Source organism: Bombus affinis, chromosome 5, assembly GCF_024516045.1.
Source record: "Bombus affinis isolate iyBomAffi1 chromosome 5, iyBomAffi1.2, whole genome shotgun sequence".
NCBI lineage: Eukaryota > Metazoa > Arthropoda > Insecta > Hymenoptera > Apidae > Bombus > Bombus affinis.
The window spans coordinates 8,113,907-8,139,064 of record NC_066348.1 but is presented as its reverse complement, the minus strand read 5'-3'; the positions used below and the strand labels follow the sequence as shown (position 1 = coordinate 8,139,064).

Here is a 25,158-nt window from a genome sequence, read left to right as displayed (position 1 = left end):
CGATCAAGTTCCAACCTATTGACTTTTTGGCTTCTATGTAGCTCAAGTGTCTTTAAGATTGTGTTCAGATCTTCGCTGCAAATCGAAGGCGTCTCTCCGTGGAGGAAGATCGCGTACGCACGCGAGAGACGCTGTTCCGTGGTAAATTAGACGCGAAGCTGATAGTTGATTCAAGGCCGCGCTAGGCTACGGAGGAGAATAGCGCATTTTTCTAGGCTATTGATTGCGTCTACCGAATATAGGGTAATATTCAATCTACTTAATGGCACGGTTGCCTGCGTGCACCGTCCTCGATTTCATCTCACCGTCTCGGCCGTTGGAATACCGGGCCTCAGTGGCTCTTTTTTCGTTCTACTTTTGCGCCTAGGCAAAATACACTCTCCCCGCGTCGCTTCGACACGCTGCTTTTTTCCTTACCCTGCCTCAAGAAAACGCGATTTCCTTCCACGATTATTATTCTTATTATTCGTATTATTATTATTATTATTATTATTATTTACATTACCGTCTCTGTCACGATGATAATGCAAGTAGATGGAACGCACTTGTTGGTCCTCTCATAGTTTGAAGAAGTTGGAAAGTTTATCGTGAGACGACTTGTATGGTTTTCTTTTAGCTAACAACGGAAATGTCTAAAAAATTTGGCAAACGTTCGACTAAAAGTTTTGGTAGGTGGATCACTCGTGATTAGGTCTGCGGTAATAGGATTGAAAGTCGCGTGGATGGGCTGAGAATTGTTGATCAATTTTCGTTGGAAGAATTCGAGGAAACGCATTAGCAATGTTTCTGTAATTTCGTCTGGACCGTGGAATGGAGATTTGTTTGAAGAGTCACTATCTTTTCGCCACTGTAAACGAGGTTGAACACTGTTGCACCTGCCACGCTGGTTCTATCGAAAAATCTACGCGATATACTGAGAAATTCCTACGGTTTTGACCATTGCTTTGATACTACGAATGAAAATATTTAGGAAATCTAACGAACGACTGTTCAACGCTGTAACACATGATCGAAGGTTGGAAATGGTATCGAAACGTTTGAAGACTATCTGCGGTTGAAAGGATTTAGAAAGTCTTTGAAAAATGTTCTTCTGACTTTGATCGATTGCAAATCGAATCGTTTGAAATGTCTGATGTATGTGTTTTTAGCTTTATGGATCAAGAGATTTTTGTTCCGAATGTCATATAGATAGAACCGTTGAGAGAAGTATGCGAAAAAAAAGAAAATTGTATTGAAATTGGAAAATAATTTATTTTCTTATATCGCTATATTCAACGTGGCTCTCACAATCATTTTCTAATGCCGTGTACACAAGTGACTCGGTCGCTGAGCCTGAAACTTGTTTATCAAGGTATCCAGACTCGAATACCTCGGACTTTTTCCTACGACTAACATATTCGAGAGGTCTAATATATATTTGTCGATAGCGAACGATTTAGCAATCTGAGGATAACGGATAAAATCAATATGACGAATATTGTGAGGAATTTTCAAAACAACTGGAAATCAAAACCAAAAGCTCGTACCTCGGATGGATGAACGAAATTCTATACAAAATCCTCTTCACGAAGAAATCTGTTTCGTTCCATTATTTCTATACCTTCTCTATTTTCTGTCGAACTTGGATCCATTTTCCTAAAGTTCCACAATTATATAGAAACCATAGAAAAGAAAGCAGGATTCGTCATTTTTTTAGAGAAATAGAAATTCTCGAAATTTATGCGTTTTCCAGAGTTTTCTACGATTTTGTATAAAGTATACGAATAATATTTGTTTCGTCGTTTGAATTGTACATTTTCTCAAGTATCTTCCATTCTGTCGTACAAATTTCATACTTCGATGGACCATAATGTCAGTATCAAATTTCAAATTCGAGAAACTACGGAAAATAGAAAATTAACGAAATAATCGACTTGTATAACGCAAAATTGACAAAGTAATTAAGCAGCTAACGTTGATGTTTAATCATTATGCATCGGAGCAGGTTGCATGGTCGATTTTATGCGACCGAGCCACACGAAAAGGCTCGCGAAAGGCAGACGAAAAATGGCCAAGCGCTTCGGAGAAGGCGAAAAAGAAAGGAGATCATGTTTTGAATGCGATGTCGCGAGAAGTAACGTCGAGAGAAACCCAGTTATCGAGAGACTTTTATGGAGAGGTCGTGGCTGCTGCAGCGAAACGCCACACGCGTCTTTTCCAACTAAGCGAATTCCTCGTTCACGTTCTACACTGCGTGAATAATTCAGTTATTTCTTTTATTCTTCGTTTCTTTTCATTTCTCTCTTTTTTTCGAATGTATTATCTTTAAATCACCCTTCCTTAATATTAACTAACGCTATATACCATTAACCCTAATGGTCTTTAAAAATATAAACGTCTCGATCTTTGATGCTTCGCGAGAAATTTAAATGCAACAATACGTAATAATTTTCATAAAGATTCGATCATAGATATCTATGAATTAATTAAAAAATGAATCATCTTGGATAACGCACAGACAAAGCGTTAATAACAAATAATAATAATAATAGTCTACTCTTGTATTTTTCATTCCTTTGCTCGTTCAAGTATCATCCGAAATAGATTATCTTTCAGTTGCTCTTTTAATCGTCTTATTTCTAAAGAATCGATCATCGTTATCGGCTAAATAGAAATTAAACCTAATCGTTTAAACGAGATATTTCCCGAAAATGGATTTGATCGATCGGTGGAATGTCGTGGAAACTTGAAAAAATTAGATTTCGAAGGATCGAAGAAAGAAAGGAACCGATTCAGATGGGAGAATGAAGGAGATACAAAGAAACGAATGGAGACACGATCGACGACGGTTTCCGAGACGTCGAAACGTGCCGTGAAATCGAGCGCGGTTTCCAACGATCGATCTCTTGCGACTCTGACTAATTCCGTCGAATGAATCATTCCATCTACTCTCGAAAGAACACGGCCAAAGTGCATTGCACCGGACCGAATTGAACTTGAATCCCGACGCGTTGGTTGCGCTCGTTCGTGAGATAACGCGAGCTCTCGATGCGTTTCTTTAAATAGTCCCCGTGGCTTTATGTATGGTGTTGCATAAGTTGCCGAAAAATTACACAAATTCGACCATCTTTCACATACACGAAATGCTTCCTTTTTTTTAAAGGAATATTAGTTTTTTTAAAAGCAAAAACTTATATCCAAGAACTTTGCATCTTTGACTTATTTTTTCACGTAGATATCATCCCTTTGAGATATTATTTATAAAACACCCTATGTATACGTGTATTTACACGCGTGTAACTTAGAAACCGCGAACCGATTGAAAGAAATTAGATTCGATAAATATTCCAAATTATTTTTCTCTAGAATCACAGAAATCCTACATCTTCGACTTATTTTTTCATATAGAGTTATCCTCTTGAACTATCAGCTGCAAGACACTCGACACATACATATTTACACATTTATAACCTAGAAACTGTGAACCAATTGAAAGAAATTAGGTTAGATAAATATTTCAGAAACCAAACCTTGTATCCAAACGCTTCGCTCCACATCTTTAATTTATTTTTTCAATATTAATAGAATCACCTCTTTCAACTATTGTAATTCAAGTTACAAGTCATCACATATATATGTAAAGCCATACATGTTTGCATACGCCTAACCTAGAAATCGTAAGCTAATCGAGAGAAATTAAATTAGATAAATATTTCAAATCAATTTTCTCAAAGACGGAGCCTCGTAACCAACCATTTTACTGTATTCCTCTGACGTAGAATCATTCCCTTGTACCATTAATTATAAAATACCCTATATATATATATATGAATATTTACATCCGCCTCACCAAAAAGCCATAAACCAATCGAAAGACATCGAATTTGATAAATACTTCAAATCAATTTTCTCTGACGTAGAATCATTCCCTTGTATCATTAATTACAAAACACCCTCTATATATAAATATTTACACGCACCTAACCTAGAAATCGTAAGCTAACCGAAAGAAATTAAATTGGATAAATATTCCAAATCAATTTCCTCAAAGACAGAGCCTCGTAGCCAACCATTTTACTGTATCCCATTGACGTAGAATCATTCCCTTGTACCATTATTTATAAAATACCCTATATATACGAATATTTATATCCGCCTCACCAAAAACCAATAAACCAATCGAAAGACATCGAATTTGATAAATACTTCAAATCAATTTTCTCTGACGTAGAATCATTCCCTTGTATCATTAATTACAAAACACCCTCTATATATAAATATTTACACGCACCTAACCTAGAAATCGTAAGCTAACCGAAAGAAATTAAATTAGATAAATATTTCAAATCAATTTTCTCAAAGACAGAGCCTCGTAACCAACCATTTTACTGTATCCCATTGACGTAGAATCATTCCCTTGTACCATTATTTATAAAATACCCTATATATACGAATATTTATATCCGCCTCTCCTAAGAACTATAAATCATACGAAAGACATCGGATCAGATAAATATTTCAAATCAATTTTCTCTGACGTAGAATCATTCCCTTGTACCATTAATTACAAAACGTCCTATATTTACGAATATTTACACGCGCCTCCTCTGAAAACCGTAAACCAATCACATCGGATTAGACAAATACTTGAAATCAATGTTCTCGAAAACGGAGCCTCGTGTCTAACCGTTCTACTGTGTCCCACTGACGTGAAATCATTCCCTTGTACCATTAATTACAAAACACTCTATATATATAGGAGTATTTACAGGCGCCTCACTTAAAAACCATAAACCAATCGAAAGACATCCGATTAGATAAATATTTCAAATCAATTTTCTCTGACGTAGATCCATTCCCTTGTACCATTAATTACAAAACACCCTATATTTACGAATATTTACACGTGCCTCCCCTGAAAACCGTAAACCAATCACGTCGGATTAGACAAATACATGAAATCAATGTTCTCGAAAACGGAGCCTCGTGTCTAACCGTTGTACTGTGTCCCACTGACGTAGAATCATTCCCTTGTACCATTAATTACAAAACACCCTATATATATATATAGGAATATTTACAGGCGCCTAACCTAGAAACTGTGAACCGATCGAAAGAAAAATCGGCGGTTTCTCCTCCGGAGAAAAATCGAGTCTTCCGCCTCAAGATGAAACCGTTCCAGTTTCCCATGCGTGACCCACTCTCGGCGATGGGAAGGGAGCGCGATACGCGCGTGCACGCTCGCGTTCTCCTTATCAGCGGCGCTAGTAAGTAAGCAGGCGAAACAGGGGCGTGAACCGGTCCAAGAGGAAGAAAAGTCGATGGATTTCTCGTTGCTCGCCAGGTAGCAGGATGTTCTAATTGAGAACCGTTGAAAGTCCAGAAGATCTCGTATCTCGTCGGTTTCTTGCCGGCCACGACATCGTTTCTATGGTCGCGTGTTAGATGGACAGATTTTCTACGGAAATGTTCGAATGAATGGTGGAATTGGTTAAGGCAGAACCAATTAGCGGAACGAGTTTAACGTCAAACGTGTCGACAGATTCTTTTCAAACGCGCTGTTTTTTCGTATTCGTAATTGGAATTTTGTTTCTTTATTTATGACAGAGGATACGATGTCTGTTTTAGTTTGAAGGTTAAGAGTTAGCGAGGAATTTTTCTTCATGGTATTTACACATTCTGTCGTTTACTCGCGGTGTAGAAACTACACTTGACTAACGTTCTCTTAAATTAACTTTCAAATTAAAACAATAACACGGAATATTTGCTTGCAGCGATATTTACACATTTAGGTGCAATTGAAATTTTGCTTGTTTATTCTTGTGATTTATGCCTCGTCTTGTATAATATAATTTACTTCCTTCCACGATTTCATACCTGTACCTTCGCGTGCAAACAGGTGAAATATAACAAATATTGATATCCCATAAATTTGATTAGGAAAACGAAAAAACAATAATTAAGTTGATTATCCAACATCAATAGACCTAAAAATAAAATTAATCACAGGAAGCTAAATGACTACCAGCGGGCAGCGTTCCACGAAAGTTTGGATATTGATTTGCTGGTAGCATTATTGATAATAGCCGTGACAGATAAAACGAAAGTTATCAGTTACGTCGTTTTCTACCGAAACAAAGCTTGATTTACGAACGTTTTCCTCGAAAAATCAAAGACCAAGGACCATATCCCGTGGCTGCTACGATAACGTCTTGCTTTCCAACACATTATTTTCCTTCCGTTTTTTTATTTACAATTTGCCAAGACAGTGTTCTCTGCATCAGCTTATATTTGGTGCGTTCACACCGATAAACAATCCAGCAACTAATCTCTTGACACTCACATTTTCGAAACGTGATTATGGTAACAACAACTTCCAGTTTGTTTTTTTCCTCATTTTTCTTTTTTTTTTTTTTTTTTGCTCTCTTTGAAGTTTCACGTTCCAGAAACGTCAGACCTCTGGGTTCTCTTTCACTCGATCGAACTATTATTATTAGCGTTATTTTAGAAATCACGATTTAAGCAAATTGAGATAAGAAGAGGATCGAAAAGAACTTGTGCTCTAACGTTCTACGATGAATATCATTAATTAAAATAACTAATTTCATGAGAAATTTCTTTTTATCTATCAATTATTATAACGAGCATTGATACTTTAATTCTTTATTTTATCTTATCTTTGGGTATTTTACATGCTTTTGCATTTTGTGTGCAGTTTTGAAAGGAAAAATATGCGCTGATTTCGAAACATCGAAGAATCGTCAGTTAGCAGAGAAATCATTCTTTATCAAATGTTAAAGAGAAATTGGATTTTAGTATTAAAGTTCTGTATGTACAGTGGACTGTTGGAACACGAGTGAAATATTCGAGAAAATTCGCTCGCTCTCCTCTGCGTCGAATCTCGCTTCGTTCACCAGCCGCAGGAAAATGCAGAACCTGCGTACGATTTCGAAAGGACGAGACGCAAAGTGGTAATCGATACCTCGAAATACTTTCGAAACTTGGATCCGGAAAGCAAGGAGAGGTCTCCGGTGATCGTCGAAATACGATTTATATATCATTTCTGGGAACTGCGGTTTTACGCGTATCCGGCTTGCGGACTCCACTTTCTTTTCTCTCGAAGACCCTTTAAACACAAATGGAGTAAGGTTGGTGGTAATTCAAGGGTCCGTTTCCAAAACCTGATCAAAAGTGCTCGATTTCACTCGACCAAACGCCGGAACAAGTCAATTCAGCTAATTTGATGAAGAGAAACTACCCAATTGATACCAGTTACGTAGTCGATAGGTAAAGATGAAGTGTATGGAATTTCTATGGGGTGAAAGGCGTATTGAAAAACTGTTACGTGAGTCTGTATAAAGTTATATAAAATTTTGGAACATTCGAGGATCCTAGCGGAAAGTCACAAAATAAATGCTTCCACATAATCAAAATTTACAGATAATATAAATATAATAAATATAAATATAAATTTACATACAATATAATATTATATATACAATACATATAATACATATATTATATATACAATACATATACATATGTATATACAATATAATATTATATATACAATACATATAATACATATAAGTATATAAGTATGCAAGCATGCAATAAAAATAAGCATGATCAAAATTGATCCTTGAGCTATGAATGATACTATGAAATCGTGAAGGATCTGAGGATTCGCGATGGAAAATATGAAATTCCTATAGAAAAGTATCATTCACCGTTTACGCGAAGTCATGGGATCTTTAAAAACTCAAGGACTTTCGAGAGTGTTTAATGAAAAGTTACGAAACCCAGCAGACACGTGAAAATACACAAAGCCGTAGAATCACCAAGGACTTCAACATCCGTAAAGAAGCTTCTGAGATTTCCTATGGGAACGCATGAAATATCAAAAGATCGTTACGTCAGTTTGCAAAGGGTTATAGAATCTTTAAAAATCCACAGCTCTTGGAAAAGTAGTCACAGAATCCTACAAAGTCACCACCAGGAAGTACGAGAGAACGAGAATTCTAAGATTCACGAAGGAAATTATGGAATGCGTATGAAAATTTACCGAGTGCAGCCGAGTCGCTACACGGAATCACTAAGAATTGCAGTATCCCCATGGAAAGCTGTAGAAACCCTAAAATTTAAAGAATGGTCGCCCAAAGTTCCGGAATCCCTACGAAAACCTAGCAAACCGCGACGAAATCGTAATGAAAATTCACGGCCAATGTTCGTCTGCGTTTCATCTAATAGAATTGTTCCTCTGTAATTGTCGAAATACGCTAATATGTACGTGCTGATACTTAAAATGCAGCCAATTAGTCCTTACCGTGTAAGTGTGCATTATGCGAACATGGCTATGGTTATCCTTAAAGCGTATAATATTAAATATATAGTTCAATAAGTAGTAATCATCGAAAGAATTTGAAAAAATTCGCACAATGTTTTCAAACATTTCGAACGAAGATTATCGTAAGATTACTGACAAATATTGGCTTGGCAACCGAAGTTTGTTTAAATAGATTATGAAGTAAAACAAAGGAAGTGTAATGTCACGTTTGAACACAAAAGATGTACATTTACATAGTCAGGGGGGGTGGACAGAGATATTTTTTCTAATTTGAAGATGCAATGGGGATAGCGTGGTAAAAAAGGATCGATTCAATTGACTGAAGAAGAACCAGCTGATAATGCTAAAGCGCATTGTTTTACTCGCGCTATAGTTAAAACTATTCTGTGTGTTTTCGCTTTGTAAAGTAAGATTAAGTATTTTTATAGATCATTCCAGTTCACTGCAGCTTTCTACCATTGCGAGACAGGATTGTTAATATATGAACAATTAAAATCCAACAATACGATATTGTTTGTAAAAACGCTTCGTCACATGACGAATTACAAATCACGAGAAACAATCAGAGGGAAAAGGAGGAACGAACATTTCAAGATCTCGAACGTCGTTCCGGCATTATTTAGTATTAACGAAACTGTTGATCGAACGACGGAGCAACGGAACAAAAGGCACGATCAAACAAACACGTGGGCAAACAAGCAAGCACTGTCGACGCTCGTTAAATCAACCACGATAAACAACTGCGTCGTTATAAATAAATTTTACCGAAGAAGAGAGACGGACATGCTAAGTAACGAAGATAGGAAAAGATGTGGTGGATGATTTTCTTCTTTTCCTTGTTCGATAGAGAAGCAATGTGTATATAAAGATCACAGGCAAAAGATATGATAAGTGCATTTTTGTTGATCTTTTAATTTCAGTGTTACTTTGTAATATCGTAAAAAGTTCGTGTAAAGCACGCAGCCAAAAGCGGAAAAAGACACGATAAGGACCAAAGATGTAATTGACGAAGTTTCGTAGAAGCTAAGGATGTAACTATTCAAACAAACAGCATTTTATCTTTTTAAAGACCGATGTTGAGTCAAACGCAACGTTTCATTTGCAATTTTTTTTCCAGACGGTTTACATTATTAAATTCTGTTTTTTAACGTTCGTTTAATATTTTTCTTGCCGCTATTGTTTCCGCAATAAATCCTACAGATTTGTGAAATTTGAAGAAATCAGAATAATTTATAACTTTGTGATAAACCTCTCTCTCTCTCTCTCTTCTTCTCTCTTTATTTGATCCTTAATACGTCTTTGATATTTTAATATTATGACAGACAATATTTTTGAAGTTATTAAGAGAGTGGAAAGATACACTTTAGCCTGAAAATCAAAGAAAAGGATAGTGTGAATTTTAAAATTGCTACTCTGTGAAAATGAAAAATCCGATTTATCGTGTCTTTCTGCTCTAGTCTTTGTATGTATAGAACTGTAACAACAATGATTTCGGTAAATACGAAAACGTGAATATAAAGTTGATGAATGGGGGAAAAGAGGAGCTGAAAATCATCGAGGAGCACGATGACACGGTGGAAGATCGCGAGACGAGACATGGTTTTGCCAATGCTGGACGCTTTTTATTGCACGCTGAGATTTGCCGACGTATTAGTCGATGATATATTTTTTTACGACATGAATAGATAAGGGGCGAGCACTTTCTTTCGAAAGACATCATCGACTGTATCAGTCGTGATAAGGTATTTAGCGAGCACGAGAGTACATGACGTTAATTGCTATTTTTCTTTTTATTCTTTACTTTTTGTTTGTCTTTTATTTGCGAGTCTCTACTTTTCTTCCTTTTTCATTACCAATGTTCAATGTCGTATCAATTACACACATTATTAACGACACTATACTGGAAAATATACTAAATATATGCAAGACATTGATATCATACTAATTTTTCGAGTAGTTTGATTTTCTTGATAAGCATTAGCAAATCGTGAATTTTTCTTGTGACGTGTACAAGAGGTTGAGAATAATTTGGAGATTTTGATTAATAGGTAAAATAGCAAAGAAGCTAGTGAAGAAAGATCGAGTTTTGAGTTGAAGAAAATTAAGTACGGGCGTGTGTTTAAATTTAGAATTTCGCAAATATAATAATGACTTTTTCCTTCCATGATACGCGAAACGTGATATGTCCTCTTATCTTAAGCTCTGGTTGTCTTTGTTCTGTGTACTTTGTTCACACTGTTTGCTAAATTATTCGTTGTTCACATTGTATTTAATTTCCAAATACTCGTTTAACAATAACTCATCGTCTATCTGATTTTAATTTAAATCTGATGAACCCTAATATCATACAGTCTTTAAAAATAATTCATTTTCTATTGACAAATTGATCTGTCTTTCTCTTTTCGAAAATTAGAAAAATGTATATATCGATATATGAAAGCTTCTTTACTAGAATAATAGAATTAAATAAAATTCGAAGGAATATTCTTGTCTTAGACTCGTAGATGTGTACTGTGGTTACGTTGCTCGAAACAATTGTAAGTGCAACCTGCTCAATGTTTTTCAAAATCTACTCAATAGCTAAAATAACCACATAAACTTCTCACAAAAATTAAGAACATTAACATGATCGAAAACTATTACATATATCATACGATAGCACGACAAACTTATAACATCTGCAATTTACTATTAGTTTTTCGAAATTTGACAAATCTGAACAAACAATTAACGTTAATTAATTAAAATAAAGTAATAACGTAGAAAACAATAAAGTGTCTTCAAAAATCCGCTATTCTACGCTCTATTCTTTCTCGAACCGAGAATTATTTCCGAGAACCGAGAAACCATAAAAATTCGAATCTTTTCACAGTAAAAAATTATTCCATCCAACATCATCGTCGAGATTTTAAAAAACATCGATCTAATGAAAGAAGCCTTCCAATTGTTTCGAGCAAACGTCAGTCAACTATTTCCACACCGTCGTCTAAAAAATATCGGAAAAAGTAAATCTAGCTACGAAGTATCGGTAAAAGAATCACTTACCTGGGAGCATTGATGATCGGTCGGCCCATTGCCCGTTGCTGGCGCTTCTCGTTGCTGGGAAGGCGCAGGTAATCTTGGTCGCCAAAGAGGAACAGATCCTTTGAAATAATCATGTCCACCGTGTGGTTGCCGGTTATAGCTGCCCGCCTCTCTCTCTTATCTTTCTCTCACTGCCGAACCACAGGCTGAACAACGCACCACGACGACGACAACGACGTCAAACGCGACGGAATATCCTCACCTAAGTCCCGCCACCTCGACACGTTCAACGCGATCTCCAACGACGATTTTCCACCGCGATCAGTTCCCTGCTGTTGTCTCTCGTCAGCAAACGAACATTTTCGCCAGCTATTCCCGCGACTCCGTGCCGATTTTCTGTCCAAACACCTAGTCGCGAGCATTAAGTCCGAATAAAATTTAGAAACGGACAAACCGATCGATATAAAGCTGATGTACGGTGCACGGTACACTGGTTCCGAGTGAATCAGCGTATTCTTTGTGATCTTTTCTCAAAGATAATTTAAATGAGATCGTTCAAGTTCTCGTCAGAATTCTCTGTGTCTTTGGTAGAGTCGTCGGAATCGGAGATTAAGAGATTAACTATGAAAGTTCGTGAAATTTCAAGCGAAAACGTAGCGAAGTTTTGCGTTTGTTGACGAGTCCTGGTAAATTAGCAGTATCCTTGCAGGTGCGGCGTTCCGTGGGAGAGTTCTGCGAAGATCGGCTGCGACTGTCTAAAAAAACAAAAGATGAGTTAGTGAAATATTTAAGAAGTTGTTTACGTTTCTGAATCAAAGCTAATGGTAAGTATAGGAGTTGTTATCACGGATACCTAACGTCTTTGGAACATTATCATAAAGCAAGCTTCAAAGGTTTGTGTTAAGGAATGATACGAATTTTGAAGAGTAGAGCGAGATAGAGTATAGTTCGTGGAATAAGCAAACACAGACTGTTTGGTTAATAACCTGTTGCTTTTTCTGGTCGTGAACAACCTGATTCTATTTTCTCTACAATGTACCTGATAGTAAAAATTTAGAAATTTGATGAAAATTTATTACTTCATAGAGATTATGACTTTATGGTACCATTTCTGGTGTTTACGATGAAATTTAGGATAGAGATGTTACGGGAATTCGTCAATTAAGATTTAAATTAGTGAATGCTTGTCCCTGCAATCGTCAAAAGTCTTCATTGCCAATATAAACACGTAATTTCAGTTTCTAGAAAATAAAAGAAACATGGCGGAAGAAGAGGCAGTAAAATGGTACAACTAGGTAATGTCAATATTTGTAGACCAGTATAGTGGCGACGGGTGCACAAAAATTCAGGTCAAAATTAATCAGTCAATTTTGAACAGTTACATTTCGATATTCACATCGAAACGTGTTTACTTTTGCGTCTACCAAAATTCACCGCTACACAGCAGGAAATGCTCTATAATCTCTGCAAAAATCCAATTCAACTTTCGTCAGAAAACAAAGAAAAGAATCATAGAAAAAAGGAAACCGGAGAAAAATTGCCAGCGAATATCCAGTTCCTCTACTTTCAAGTGCATTATTTATTATTTATTCGTAATAAAGAGCTTTCCTGACTGCGAGTTTAAATAGAAATTTGTCTCATATGCTGAATATTACAGCAAGTCCTCTAGTTCGGATATTTTACGTATTCTATAGACTTCTACATTCTTAACCTTGCTATGGTCTTCGAATTTTCATATTTTAATCTCTCATTTTAGCAAAACGGATTTATAATGTTAATTATTAATATAATATGAAATTTCTCGAAAATGCGTAAATATCCGTAGTATAATCGTAACTTAATATGGCGTATGGAGTACGCCATATTTGAGCTACTTGCGACCCGTATAACTAATATTCGCGCAACGAATATCTGGAATACGCTGTACTCGCGCGAGAGAACGACTCGCGTTCACGCGTTCATTCATGATCGTCTATTAGCAGTGCCGAAGGTAATCATGTCCGCTGGGTAATCCGTTACCAGAGACGAGGTCGGCACAAAAACGGGACGAGCAAGCTTTTCGCGCGAAAATAGCGGCTTTCTCATTGAACAGCCATAAGGAACACCTAAAGAAGGCGTTATTATTTTCGATATTATTTTCAACCTTACCTACCGCACATTTGTTATTGTTTCTCATCTTGCTCTTTTTCTGACGGCTCTTGCCTGTTCTAAGAAACCACGTAACCATTAGTATTCCTCTTTTTGGTAAATTTGTTAATATTTCGCACTGAACTAGCTACAAAAAGTAACGTAACTGAAATAGAAGAGACTTTTGGAACACCCTCTGTGTATTGTATCGTAAATTAATTAGACGACTGCAGCGCCATCCCTTTAGTCTCATTTGAAAAGCCAAAGTACATATACAATACTAAGAAAATTATTTTTATATATATATATATGTATATGTATATGTAGCAAGATTTCATAGATTTATAAAACAGACGAAGAACTATGTACTTTATCGTTCGCAAAAAACATGATTCATCTTGCACCACGAAACTGAGACGCGAAGAACCTTAACGTCGAAGCGGCTTATTGTAGCCAGAAGTTATTCCAAACAGACCGCGCGAAACGTAAATAAAAAATGCTGCCAACATTTCTCGCAACACAACGTTTACAGCTTCCGAAGCTCGACGACAAAGAAGCATTTAAAAAATCTGCTTCAATTTCGCGAAATAAAAATACATACACCATACATACATTTACGTATACAGTATACACACATTTGATACATATACATGCGACATATATAGGTCACCTATTTTTGTTCAACAACGCGCGGACTAGCAGCGACTGCATGTTTGCGGCGATCGACTTCCGAATTCTTCGCATAATCCGAATCGCCGCCATTACACTGTGGATAGTCGGTTATTTATCGACGAGATTTGTCAGTCGCTGAAAGTCGCAAAGTAGCCGCGATCACGAGCAAAGACGAATACAGTGGGGGCGAACGAGTCGCACTGTATGTCGCGTCTGAAGCTGACGAAGTAAATCGAGCGGATATACGCTGTGCGCATGAGAACTCGTCCCATATTTACATCGCGCCAATTTTCACCCGCCAACTGTTAAGCATTAGTCACGGATGAGTGGCAAGTATACGAGAAACGCTGGTGTATCGTGGACATCTTCCTTTGCTGCGGTCAGAGATGATTTTGACAGGCGTCTCTAATTAGTCGAGGCGAATTGTACGGGCCTAAGGCGCGATCAACCAACACCATTTTAATTTTCATAGCCTCGCGTGCAAGAAAACCACCGATGGCCTGCTAACGTTTTCATTTCCGTTCGACGATTTTGTCGATGCGTCAACCTTCGAACGTGAAATTAGTAACGACGTGGTCACGCAACCTATTCCACTATGGAATGGGTAGGTAGTATTTACAACTAAAAACTGGTCAAAAGACGATTTTTTAAGCTTTCAGGGATAATTAACTCTTAATTGATATTGCTGAGTTATATAGTAGATGACCATTCAGTTTAGGTTAGATTAGAATCAAGTTTTTTAATTTTGAAATATTTAATTTCAATTTATATTCTGCATCTTCCTCAATGGCTTTGATAGCCTTCATAACTTACAATATAGAAAACACTGTATTAAGTAAACTAAAATTATGTTAATTGAAATCGTTATGGGTTTCTAATCTCATCTACAACCAGACGAGGGTTAAATCCAATTAAGGGTTAGGTATCACGGTCGTAAATACATACGTACATATATAATGACTCACGAAAGAATTTGAACACTTACCACAGAAAACTTCCATGTATGTATAATTTATTATTACAAAATTGCTCTGTCTCCTCATTCTACATCAAAGTAATAAATTATATTAATTAAATATAATTAAATTTTTTTAATGCGAACAGGTCACTATGGGATATTCAGTTCCCTCGACGCGCCTAGTGGCGCTGATTGAAATCGACAACGTTGAGAAAGGTTATGGCGCCGGTACCGAAAGTAACGGCCGCTAATTCGGCTGTGAGTGAATGCCGACCGAAAATACAATATCGAAAAATAGATAAACGTATCCAGAATCGGCCGATTCCAACTGATCGTTTCTCTCTTTTTACAGTTTTCGTATGGTGTTGATGTTTTATTTACGTATCGTGAGCGGTAAATTTGATTTTTTTATACCGGGCGAATGGCTCGTACATTATATTGGCAACGTTTTTGACGTGCGAACCAGATTCGATGTCGTTTATTTTTTCTCGGAAAGAAAAGAGAAACAGGATCCGTATCGCTTAAAATTTTTAAGAAAGCTCAAGATATATTTAGTCACGCGTACTATCAATGAGAATATAAACGATGATTAAGAACAATTATCTCATCGCGAGTAGTACGTTTCATGTCACGGGTGCAACGATCTCAGTCTGTTAAACGGCAAGATCAATGAACACGACCGGCCGACCGATAACTGCGTACGAGATTACGACTTCGAATTTCGGTGATTATCTTCGTATCGATCGAACTAGTTCAATATTTAAAAATGTCGTTTTAAGGAATCCACCATAATATTATTTTTTACACTATGAAGAAGCAATTATTATAAAATTGACTGCTTTTATTCGAAACGATTATAAAATTTGTTAGTTTTTATAAAACACCACATAAGTAATTAGAAACATTATTATGTCATAAATTGATTCATTTCTTGAATCATAAACAAATTTTATCAATGTCACCTAACCTATTTATTGCAGACGCTATGAATAAGTAAATTAAAATAAACATTGTTTCAGATTTGTTTCCGATAGCATTAAGAGACTTATATCGAAAACCACGAACAAGCCACTTACCACATAATTAAACTTACGAATGGAGCGATAGAAAGAGAAAGGTGTGCGCGCTCAAACACGTAAGATAAGAATAGGTGAATGACAATACACCGGGAAAAACTAATTTGGCACGAACAAAGGAAACATAAACAATGCGGTTTGTCAGACCGGTAACCCGTGTGTAACTTCATTTTTCCGGTTCCACGCTAGTTAATTACCACGAAATCGAACAGGGCAAAAACACGTACTTATCCTGATTTACTTGATTAGAATACACAAGTCAACCGGTTGGATTTGTTCCAAAACGAAGTTGTTCCTTTCAACGGTACAACCATCCGGCCTAATCGGTGTTTTCGAGCATAAGAAATCAAATGCACGCTTAATTCGCATAACCACCACTAAAGATACATGTCTGCGATTCTTTGGACCGACATCGTCCCTTCTTGTCATTGACACCGATAATACTGTTCATTCAACGAACATCGGTGATGAAAATTACTCTGCACTCGCGAACAATGAACTGTCTCGATATAGAAAAAAAGGACGAGTACCAACTCTATATTTAGATTATCTGCATATATTCAAAATTTTTTCGTGGTTATTTTTGGTCTAAATAGTTTGTTCGAATTTCGAGAAAAGAACCATAGCTATAGAAACGACAAGCTGGAAGATAAGATGCTGCCGACTCGTGGCAAAGTCTAGCATTTGTTGATTAGATACGAAATTATAAAGGTTCGTGAACTTAACGAACAAAGCGGCGAAATAGAGCTACAGCATCAATCGTTTAAAGAAATCATAAATATTATATTATTATTCTTTTTAATAAGATACAGTACATGTTTTATACATTTTCAGTGTACAAGAGATATTTTTTGAAAGAAGATTGGCTGCACTGCGACAAAACCGCCCGATTAAGTGTTATTACGAAAGTACGATGTTTATAATACCTACGGTAGGTAAGGTCAGCGTATTGGTGATAAGGTCATTGCAAGAATGACGTACACGTCCTTCGGCTGTTCGTCCTCGAATGTAAAGGAATTAATTTTTAATGAGAAAATATCTGGTTTCATTGAAGCTTACACAAAAAAAAATTGGCTTACAGTAACTCACAAAAATATTCAGACACTTGTAAAAACCTTTTATAAGTATATTATGTGTGTTATACGAAACATTTTGAAATTTTATTAGCGCTATAATAAGTCTTGATTATTATATCAATTATATTATATTACAGTAATAAACAAATTTTAATACGTTTTATATGATACATACATACTTCCTATGCTAAATGTTCAAATGCTTTACCACTGTACATTTTCAATTTGACTTTTAAATGTCATAAATAAATTTTGGGGTCAAATATATTGTTGTCCGCACAGCTAGTGAAATTATTATGATAAATAATTTCATGTGAAGCAATATTCGAAAAAGAATATCGATATTCTCCGATCAAGATATTTTCCTACAATAGGGCATTGACGTACGAACAACCTTTGAACGAGAAAACACCGGTTGCAGTGAATGACCCTACGCCCTTGATACTCTCGAAACACGTTCACTCCGTTTGAAACTCACATTTAAAACGAGTACTCGCGCAACGCGAAAGGGAAAATTGAACAGTTGAAATGGTAAATGATGTAAGTGGCAGAAGTGCAGATTTTCAATATAAACAAGAAATGTATTGGTTCAAGATAATGCCGCTAACGATTTTAACTGTACCTTGCCATAACCCTAAAAAGCTAAAACAAATTTTAACACTTACAACGTTTAAATCTGTATCTAGTACAAAATTTAGTACTATTTGAATTCCTCAATTATCAAATACCGTAAAAGCAGCGATAAAATTAGGTAAATTTAACGCTGTTACTATAATGCATTGCAACATCTTGAGAATTAGTATTCTTAACACTAGAACCACCATAATGCATAAAATAATCATTTTCTAATTTTTCGTAAATTTATCGGTTTGGATGGTTACATTTCTTCTAAATGTTAGTATTCCCACCGATCTCGATAATCATAAATCGAAGATATTTGAGAATTCGAAAATGCTGTTTCGTCCGGAAATTTCGGACGTATTTATCGAGATTCGAATATCAGCAGAAGGTTGGTTTCCTGATTTTACAACTTTCCAGTCAAACCAGTGAAAAACAGAGAACAGTAACTAAATATATATGCAGTTTGTGGAAGGTGGTAGTATGAAAGCTACTCACGTAAAAAGCACGAAAAATTCCAGTGCTCCTCGCTGTTATCGCTGCCTGTGATCGAGATGAGTTTCTCGATCATGTAGGGACCCGAAGAAGGAGAAGAAGAAGAACTTTCAGTAGGTCTCGAGTTTGATATTGGTCGTAGCCGGTATCTTCGGCCTCGTCGTCCTCGGCGTCGTCCTCCTCGTAGCTCCTGTCACACATGCACTGTGCATCGGCCACGAACATGCGGCCATTGCGCGGCACGCAGTCAATGAACCCGCATTGCTTTTCAACCGAGAGAGTCTTCGCCTTTTTTTCCCTTCTTAAACCCCGGAACGCACTATCGGCCGGCCTCTATCCGCGGATCTTCGGCCGCACACTCACGACATATATTCCGGTGGCGGTTTTGCACGAGGAACACCCGACCCTCCCGGTGTCACTGGTTCTCTTACCTCTTCCTGCGCCGTGTCGTCGTTATTTCTCTCTCTCCCTCTTTTTCGTATATATGTGTATATGTGTGATACGCGGGTGCGCACGCGCGTGTTTCACGTCTCTCCTCGGTTTCGCACGTGTATATACGTATGTATACGTCGCGACGAAAATCCCTCTCCGTCCCTCTTTTATTTTCTCGTTCTCCCTCTTTCTACCTTCGTACGGTCGTTCAGTGACCCGCTCTCTCTTTCTCTCCCTCTCTATATAACACCAATACACGCGACTACGATTTTTCACCAGTTCTTTTCTCTCCCGTATTACGATTCACGATTCAAGGGTTGAGAAGCGAATACGACGTATAACCGATAGGTATACGATTTAGATATAGGATACGGGATCGCGATGTTGTACTATGAGCACTCGTATAGACTCTGACTCGTATTGGAGTCTCGTGTCCCCCCCGAAGTTCGACCACAGCTTCACGACGCGACACTCGCGGCGGTCGGATGCAGACTGAATCGGACGCTACGTGCCTCGCTCGTGTATTGCCAGAACGTCCCTCCCCTTATCCACCCTCCCTCTTTCTCGCTTGTTCCTCTTTCTCTTCCCCCTATTTACTTCTCTCTTCACGGTGGCTATCAGCTCGTGCCAGACCCCAGGCTCATTTTTACTGGCGACGGCGACGCGCTAACGTACAAGTAGAACGGAGGGGAGGCGTCTCGCTCGTGAAATTTCAAAATCTTTTTGTTAAACGATGCTTCCCACTTTTCCTATGGATTATGGGCCGACAACACAATGGGTGCATATTTAAATGGTCAACCTCCGTTACCAAGCGACTATCTTTTTTGTTTGACTTTAATCTTAAAATTTCATTAATTTCTTTTTTCTTCTTTTCGTTACGAAGATTTGTACATTTGAATTGACTTCTTGATAGTTTGAATTCAATGAAAAAGTATTTAGGAAAGATATACGTGTTCTTACACACAATTCAATTGTCTCTCTAATTTTGTTTCTTCCCTTCTCTTTTTTTATGAAAATTTGAAATTTAAATTAAATTTCTGAAAATTTGAGGTAAATGAAAAAATATTTAGAAACAGTGTGTGTGATACGATCTCAAGCACAATGAATTTTCGTCGAGTAAAACAATGCATAGAATATTCTTGATTACTGCATTTTCTCCATAGATCATTAACCTTTTGAAGAGAGAGAGTTTATGATTTATATATATATAGAATAGAATATATATAATATATATATATATATATATATATATATATATATATAAATGAAATTCTATACATGTTAGACATACCATCTATATTCAAATCATGTAACGATGTGTTTAATATATTATAATCATGTAGTAGGATTCGAGTAAATTTGAAAATTAAATTTGCAAGGTCAATAATTTTTTGTTTTATCTCCAAAACTTTATTTTCTGAATATATATTACAAACTTGATATATTTTTACTTATTATAATTAGATAAAACTATAGGAGGAATTATTTTACTAGAATATCTTAGGAGTTTACTTAATTCAGACAATTAAAAAACCAAGTTTTTCTAGCTATTTCTCTATGCTTCAAAGCCATAATTATCATAGTTTATTAGATTCTATTCAAACTGTATCATGCATATCATCCTCACAATTTTGAATATCGGAATTAGAAAATCCCAATTCCTCGTCTTTTTGAGAAACCAGTTCTATGATAGCACTATGATCAACAAAGGATATTAGCGCGTTTTAGAAATGTATAAGAAATGAAGGAAATATTAAAACATAAAACTTACTTTAATACATCGCCTTCAACGCTATTCCAGCATACTGTTCCAGGATGTGTTATTTTATACTCTAACATATTATTGAATTGTTCTTGTAATTTCTGTAATTAAATTATAGATAATTATGCAAATTCATGAAGTACAAATTTTATTTTACATCTATTTTTATACCTGAATAAGTTGTGCACTTTGCAAATCGCAAGCAAATATTTGACTGTTTGCTAAGCTGATAAAATAGTTTCCTTTTTCTTTTCCTAAAACAATTGAAAGTATTATATACACAATATATACACAATTGTAAATTATATATACACAATATATACACAATTGTAAATTATATATACACAATATATATTGTATTATATATACGATTAAAAATTATGTAAAAATTATTCTGCAACAGAATGCACGTACTTATAGACATTTTTGGAGCAGTAAATAATAAAATTGACGCGCTAACGCATGTAGTATCATGCAAATATATCGCTGTCGAGAGCTGCTTTGTAAAATATGTAATAAATGGGTTGGGATATTCCCTAACTCTATCATTTACACTTGACGGATGTATAGTAACGCTACCATCTTCTGGAGTCCATGCTCTGGTTCCATTTTTTGTAACTCTCCTGAACATAAAATAAAATTTAAGGTATATTTCCGCTTTCATTATCCTTATTATTGTACTAGAAACTAGACATACCTTATAATAGCAATATTAGGATACAATGCAGCACATACTACTGCTTTCACTAAGGTTATGTTACTGGAGTTCCTGTTAGCATTAATGTCAGCGGGATTTTCTGAATCCATAAATTTCATTTGACACAAATGTTGAGCAAATTGAGTTTTCATTTCAGAAAGTAGTTTGAGCGTACTAAAAGAGAGGAAATATTCCCTACAAAAAGAACTTGCATAACTTTTTTTATACGCGATTTCAAATCTTCTTAATGCTTCAGATAACGCGATATGATCGCTAAATTGATTCATATTTAATTCGAGTTTCTTTTTTCGTGCGTCTTCCTCTTTTCCAAATGGACAGTAAAAAGCATCTTTAAAACTAAGACTCGCCGCGATTGCAAAAACTGGTTCTACGCACGAAAATAATGATGCCCATATGATCATTTTCCCTAGTAAGAATAAACAATAAAATGATTATTATATAGACTTATTAATAAACAATATTAATAAAGATATAAATTATATAAAATTATATTTAATATATAAAAATAGTACCTGTTCGTGGATCTACAGGTAATTGAGCCAAATGATACCCTAAAGGAGTCAATTGTTCCTCGTCATCTAACGCGTTGAGAGTTCGGAGTAAATCCAAAGATAGATCTATAGCTTTCATATTTGGCGGATCCATAACACTTGCTAAGAAAGTTCTAGCTTTTCCCAATTGTAACATTTTTATTTGTAAAATAACTTCCTCTAAACGCGTCCTTAACATTTCAGGTAAAGGATACTGATCTAGTGCCATTTCTCTAGCTTTTGAGTACAAATGGTAACAGACACCAGCTTTTACTCTAAAAAGAATATAACATACTATTATTATAATAAATATTTTAAATAACAAGAAAATTTTTTTTAGAATTTTGTCTTTGAATGTCTTACCTGCCTGCTCTACCTCTTCTTTGTTTAGCATTAGCTAACGATACCCATTCAGGTTCCAAAGTTTGAATATTTTTTTGGAGATCGAATTTACCAAATTTCATTTTTCCGCAATCAACAACATATACTACATCTTCAATAGTTATAGAAGTTTCGGCTATCGAAGTTGCAATTATTATCTTCCGAACTCCTTCAGGTGGTGTTTTAAATACGAGCTTCTGATCGACAGTTGGCATACGAGAATGAAGAGGATAAATAACATACTGATCTACAAACATTAAATAATTTGTTTAAACTAAAATTATGATGAAAATAAGTTTTATATTAAGCGCTATATCAAATATACTTACTTTGTGGATACTGTCTATTTTCTAGCATAATTTTATGTAGCTTTATTATATCCATCATACCAGGAAGAAAAACTAAAATAGCTCCAGAATCTTTAGTTTTACAAATGTACCTAACTAATTGTTCTATAAGATCAAGAGACAATTTCTCGCTGTTTGGATTCCGTAATTGTTCAATTACTTCTTTTGAATATTTCTTCTATAATGCAATAAATAAAACAAATAAGAGAAAGAATAAATATAGTATAAATAATCATAGAATAAGAATACTTGCCGTAGCTATAAGCTGTCGTACATAAGGATATAGCACATCATGAAACTCGTCCCTTTTTCGTTGTTCCTGTTTATATTTTTTGATATGTTTTCTATGATCTTGAGGTATTGCAGCTGATGGGGGAAATTGATATCTGTAATTCAATTGTACTGTCCAGTTTATTTGTACTGCAATTGTTTACCTATATTGTTTTTATCGAATATGAGCTTACTCTGTAAAGGATAGAATGTCCTCTAAATAAAATTCTGTTACTGGATAAGTAAAGCCAGGAATATGAATCATTGGGCAATCATTATAATAACTGGAAAATCTTTCAGAGTTAAGTGTTGCACTCATTAAAATAACTTTCAAATCGGGCCTCTAAAAAATTAATTTTTTTATATAACGGGAATTAATACCATTAAATTTAATCTAGATGTAATTAAACGTACTTTAGGGATAATTAGTTTCAGTAAAGCAAGGATGAAGTCACTTTCGGTAGATCTTTCATGAATTTCATCTAATATAATATGAGAAAATTCTTTTAAGGCTGGATCACCTTGCATAAATTGCAATAACATTCCAGTAGTACAAAATGTTATACTGCCTCTATCTCTTGGTAATACTCTACAAATAAAAAACAAACAACACAATCCAACCTTTAGTTGAATTAACAGAAGAAATAAAAAATAGCATACTTTTCAAGTCGGATTTGAAAACCAACGGATTTACCAAGCCTCTCTCCTCTCTCAGCTGCAACTCTCTCAGCAACAGATATAGCTGATATCCTCCTAGGTTGAGTACATATAATTCGCACAGTGCTACCATTTTCTTGTTCTATTTGGTCATCCAATATATACTGAGCAACCTGTGTTGTTTTTCCACAACCTGAAACGCATCTGTATAATAACTGTATCTAATAAACTACTCAAAAAACTTGTAAATATGTTATATTAGCAACCTTGCATTATATAAAATCAATTGTATTATTAATATAAACTCAGCAATGAAATACAAAAAACTTACCAGTTTCTCCACTTATTACAATAACCTGATTTTCCTTAATCAATTCTAATATTCTTGATCTTTTATGGTGAGATGGTAACTTTAATCTGAATTGTTTCATGTTTTCATACTCCTGCGTTAATTGCAATGTCCTATGTTCATTTAATAATTTTTTATCTAGTTCAATATCTTTTTCTAATTTTGATTTAACCAGCAAAGCTCTGGCAAGATTTTCTTGCATATTACCAGATACCATGTTTATGAATTTTCTTTTAAATTGGGAGTCACGAATGTGCACATATTTATTTTCTAACACACCATACGTATCCTCAGTGTATGCATTGTTATATAATTTTTCATAATATCCTTTAGAATTGTTTAACATGTGTCCAATTTTTTCTTGAAGATGTTCAGGTAACTTAATAACTCGAGTTTCCTTTTTCTTGGCCTTTTCTCTAGCCTTATCTCTATAATAAAGCCCTATTTCTTTGCCTTTCAACCAAGGTGGATGTCCTCCTCCTCTGCCTCGTCCACGGCTGTCACGTTCAAAATGTGACCCTCCTGACTGAGAACTTTCACCTCTATCTCCTAAATATTAATTAAACATAAAATGCAGTGAATATAAAATCCTATTAAAAACTACAGAAAATTATTACATTCAATTGTAACATCTTATTTGTATGTATCAGACTAAAAAATCTAACCTCTAAATAACAGATTGTCATCAAATCTGGGAACAATAATTAAATATGTTATATATATCAGATGGTATATATTATCAATTTTTTAACTTTAAATAAAATTATACAATATATGGAATATAATTTCAAAAAATAGAATAATTACACAAATATAACTATATTGTCGTATCTTCAAAATAATTTCATTTACCATGTCTACGTCTCGAATACATTCTTTGTGCTGAAAATAATCGGTAAGGATGGAACATTCTTTTTAAACTAATCGTATGAAATCATTATTGTTACTTGTTCGTTACACATTCTTTTTTAACTACTTAAATATTGACAAATTCGCCGCTCTATTTAGAAACACTATATCCTCAATTTTCACTAAAAGCGACTCTAAAGCTGGTTGATTGGTGCACGCTTCATCCAATCAACATTTAGTCTATGTATTTATTAATTTCAAAAAATATCCTCTATTAATCTATATCTCTCGATACATAATTAACTTAACACACAAAAATTATTCTTGAAAAATTAAATAGAAATTGTTCTATTTCTACCAAGATCTAATAGTAAACAAAGTCAAGGTAACAAAATTATATTTAAATTAAATAAATGTAGGAAAAAATGTTGGGAAATAAGTTGAATGTCAGATTTTTTTACTATTATTATTATTTCATTGCAATATAAAAT

General features: G+C 35.2%; 2 protein-coding genes across 9 annotated transcripts in view; both read right to left on the bottom strand.

The window, feature by feature from the left end:
- LOC126916483 (uncharacterized) overlaps positions 1 to 19,319 on the bottom strand; it is a 274,193-nt gene extending 254,874 nt beyond the window's left edge. The window contains exons 1-2 of one of the 6 annotated variants that reach the window (XM_050722318.1): positions 18,376 to 19,319; positions 11,372 to 12,105 (exon numbers count right to left, since the gene is read on the bottom strand). In XM_050722318.1, coding sequence (XP_050578275.1) covers positions 11,372 to 11,381 — 10 coding nt within the window. In that variant the 5' untranslated portion in view covers positions 11,382 to 12,105; positions 18,376 to 19,319. Of the gene's footprint in view, positions 1 to 11,371; positions 12,106 to 13,502; positions 13,680 to 18,375 lie in introns of those variants that run through there. The other 5 variants (XM_050722315.1, XM_050722316.1, XM_050722317.1 and 2 more) reach the window with 5 other exon arrangements.
- An 872-nt stretch (positions 19,320 to 20,191) lies between these two features.
- LOC126916866 (ATP-dependent DNA/RNA helicase DHX36) lies at positions 20,192 to 24,871 on the bottom strand. 3 transcript variants are annotated; one of them, XM_050723110.1, is made up of 15 exons: positions 24,671 to 24,869; positions 24,484 to 24,509; positions 23,801 to 24,367; positions 23,473 to 23,662; positions 23,227 to 23,401; positions 23,007 to 23,155; positions 22,796 to 22,928; positions 22,525 to 22,720; positions 22,178 to 22,442; positions 21,797 to 22,089; positions 21,264 to 21,690; positions 20,981 to 21,189; positions 20,738 to 20,820; positions 20,576 to 20,667; positions 20,192 to 20,499 (listed from the first exon to the last, which is right to left on the bottom strand). In XM_050723110.1, the coding sequence occupies exons 3-15, from the start codon at positions 24,162 to 24,164 to the stop codon at positions 20,403 to 20,405; spliced, it is 2,673 nt and encodes an 890-aa protein (XP_050579067.1). In that variant the 5' UTR covers positions 24,165 to 24,367; positions 24,484 to 24,509; positions 24,671 to 24,869; the 3' UTR covers positions 20,192 to 20,402. The 3 variants fall into 3 exon arrangements, with proteins under 3 accessions (XP_050579067.1, XP_050579066.1, XP_050579068.1); XM_050723109.1 differs by lacking the exon at positions 24,484 to 24,509; XM_050723111.1 differs by lacking the exons at positions 20,192 to 20,499; positions 20,576 to 20,667; positions 20,738 to 20,820; positions 24,484 to 24,509 and having other exon boundaries at positions 20,980 to 21,186; positions 21,260 to 21,690; positions 24,671 to 24,871.
- Between the last annotated feature and the right edge of the window lie 287 nt (positions 24,872 to 25,158).